Below are 3,110 nucleotides of genomic sequence, written 5' to 3'. Positions count from 1 at the left end.
AAGAAGGGATGGTCCAAAATGTCAGTCGTGAGAGTCTCAGACCACTAAACAGTGAAGAAGGGTGGTTTTGTCAGCTCTTACGCAAGATAATCCTCTTGTAGTGCTCTCGAGGGTTTTTTTAGCGACTAGCCTTTTATAACACATGCATACATGATACCATCATGTCATGCATACCATGCATGACATGCATACATGATACCCTGCATTTGTTGTATCTACTAGCATTTATTTGCACATGAACGAGTTACCCTAGTAGAAAATCGGGTCCCTAGATGCATTAGTGTCTAACATTCTTAGGTCAATAATTTATCGATAAGACGTATCAAATTTGTGAACTAACGACGATAATATAATACGATGAAAACCCTAGTTTCTCTTATTACTGCAGTTGCAATACGAATCGTGGGTTGCCTTAGCAAGTGCCATACGCAACGTTAGCAAGTGGTCAATAATTAATTGATATGCATATACCCTTATCCATCCAGTCAGGCGGCCAGCACGACAGGTTGATGATCAAACAAGGAGGTTATCACTTTCTGAGTAGCTCCATAACCTGCAAGTCCTTGCAAGATTAATTCTTCTTCAACGCCCCGCCCCCTCCGCCTCCTACTTTTAATCCCCCCATATGGACGAAGAATCTCAATCTCTCACTCCAAGCTCACATAGCACCGTTGTTGTAAGTTGTGTATTCTGGATAGCAATCTAATTAGTGCTAAGGTACACACCGTAATTATACTGCCTGAGATCTAATACTGTTAACCCTTAGCTACTTATCAATGTCTAATTTCTTTGATTAATCTGACCGCGGTTGCTGGTGATCCAGATTATTATGAAAATTTAGTTTACTGCGATACAGAATTGTCGTAAGTTTTCCCAAAGCTATGATTAATTGCAAAAATTTTCTGCACGTGCATAGGCAACGGCGGCTGGTAACGATGCCGTCGGACAGTATCCTTTGGTGGAGGTAATAATTATGATTCAGAAGGTTAAGATAAGGTTTCGAGATGATGCTGATCTTACTATGGTCTTTTCTCTAATGGTTCTGAATACTGCATCAGGTTAATCCTGTTGCAAGGCAGGCGTTGCAAATTCACGTGGAGTGTAGAAAACGGCCTGGTCTAATGGCGAACCTGGTTGCAGCTCTGGAGGCAACAGGCTTGCTTTTGCAAGAAGCAGAAATCTCCGTCCATGAAGATATTATCAACTTGGATGCACTTGGTTTACAGGTAATTATTAGCCAAGCTCAGATATTATCAACTTGGTTTACAGGTAATTATTAGCCAAGCTCAATATCAATATCGTTCTCTCGCTCTCTCTCACTCACCCTCACTCTACTCTGTCTTCTCTTGTCTGAAGTTGTGATAACCTTTATTTTTTCTTCTAAGTATGTATATATTTTATATTGGCTCTATGTATATAGGTTTTATGTTGATCATGGTCACCTTTCTTTCAGAGCTTCATTTCATATGATATCTGAACTTTGTCTAGAGTTGATGTATGATCATAGAAGCCTTCCTATTGTTCACTCCTCTTGGGCAGGAAAGAGAACCAGGACTTACCGTGGATGCTGCCATGCTCAGAAGCTCTTTGCTCGACCTCATAACCGATGCCAATAATACTGAAGCCTCCGACAATAATATTAATTCAGTTGGCCTAGAACTAGTAGGTAGTCTTATGTAGGGTGGTATGTAGGGTGGCTCTTGGCTTGGGCAAGAGCTTGTTGAGAACTATATAACATTATAGTTCCCATGGTGCATTGAGGGGTGTGTATAACTACAGGACGATGACTAGTACATACAACCTTGAAATGATATATGAAGGTTACATGTAAACACTTCATGTTGAAGTAGCGTTATAATAGCTATTATACCTAAGTGACATAAACTACTAACTCTTGGATGCATGTATATATATGAGCAAGAGAAAAGGGTGGGATTGGGGATGTATGCATACGTGAATTTATGGAGGATGGAAAGAGAATGCCATGATTGGTGTCTAACCTATGTAAGTGATTCTCATACATAATTTGTGCAATTGAAAGTTTACGTTTAATAATGTGCTTATTAGCATTCCTATCATATATCGACCATCGAGATGTGATATTTTGAATCATTGTTGATATTCTTTTCCCATTATCAATCTTCGTGCCTATATGATTCTATGTTCTAATCCTTATTTAAGAGAACTAATGTGCATTCTAATCTTAAAAATAGAGTTATTAAGTAGTATAATTGATTTTGAATGTGTAGGTGTGTGTGTGTGTGTGTGTGTGTGTGTGAGAGAGAGAGAGAGAGAGAGAGAGATTTATTTTTCTCTAATACAAAAAATTGATCATGGTAGATGCCAACCATCCTCAGTGTTGTGTGTCAACTACATCTACAAAGCTCAAATCTCTATAGCTATATATAGGCTTATATTGGATGTAATAGAGGTTGGCGTTGCTAATTGATACAAATAATCTCATAGTTAATCCAAATTTCTAATTTCTCCCTTGCGGCCTTTAAAAATTTATTGGCATCCTTAGAGAAATGAGAGTAAAACACCACCACCTTGGATCATTGTAATCAAATTGCAAGAAATCCTACTAATACCATATGCCAATGGTTAGATGGTTATAAACACAAGAGTAGATATTTTGAAATACTTGATATAGTAAGAGTAGAAATCCTAGTCATAATTTTTGAGGAGAAACAAACGTGTCTGCAACAGCTGACGGAGAGTCAATGGAGGACGTCTCGCGTGGCAAGGTCGGTCAAGGTCTTGACTAGCCTCGGTTCGATTTAAATGGTGAGCTTCCGGTACGGTGGATGTAGGACCAAGGAAGCGGCCTATGAGTGAAGCGCTAAGTGACTTGCGAAGGAGCCTAGAGGGTGCTGACCATACGGTGCTCGGGCTCTGGGTCGTCGAAGATACCCACACGTGCTTCGAGGACGAAAATGAAACAAGGAGTAAAGTTATTTTCTAAACACGGGCATGGATCTGGTTGATTGGCCTTGTTGGTCCTCCTTAACGGATGAGTCCATGGCTTTTTTATATGGATCTATTGGTTGATTTTGCTGATCTTCAACGAAGAGTCCATTTGGATTTTCTTATGTGATTATATTCTCGGG

At 39.5% G+C, this 3,110-nt stretch overlaps 1 protein-coding gene across 1 annotated transcript; it reads left to right on the top strand.

Annotated features, from left to right (window-relative positions):
- Positions 1-340: 340 nt before the first annotated feature.
- Positions 341-1,907, top strand: LOC147639672 (transcription factor SCREAM2-like). The gene is made up of 4 exons (XM_086772609.1): positions 341-676; positions 917-964; positions 1,059-1,226; positions 1,540-1,907. Exons 1-4 carry the CDS (start codon positions 626-628, stop codon positions 1,678-1,680), a joined length of 408 nt encoding a protein of 135 aa, XP_086628735.1. The 5' UTR covers positions 341-625; the 3' UTR covers positions 1,681-1,907.
- The last annotated feature ends 1,203 nt before the right edge of the window (positions 1,908-3,110 follow it).

This window comes from Cibotium barometz, chromosome 3, assembly GCF_041138505.1.
Source record: "Cibotium barometz isolate CiBa-2024 chromosome 3, ASM4113850v1, whole genome shotgun sequence".
Lineage (NCBI taxonomy): Eukaryota > Viridiplantae > Streptophyta > Polypodiopsida > Cyatheales > Cibotiaceae > Cibotium > Cibotium barometz.
The sequence above is the reverse complement of the archived record's forward strand: the minus strand, read 5'-3'. Positions and strand labels throughout refer to the sequence as shown.

Bases quoted from the DNA above. Each gene is read 5' to 3' on its own strand.
- LOC147639672 (XM_086772609.1), top strand. From the start codon at position 626: ATGGACGAAGAATCTCAATCTCTCACTCCAAGCTCACATAGCACCGTT. The intron at 965-1,058 runs GTAATAATTATG...ATACTGCATCAG, and splicing joins GACAGTATCCTTTGGTGGAG to GTTAATCCTGTTGCAAGGCA. The intron at 1,227-1,539 runs GTAATTATTAGC...CCTCTTGGGCAG, and splicing joins TGGATGCACTTGGTTTACAG to GAAAGAGAACCAGGACTTAC.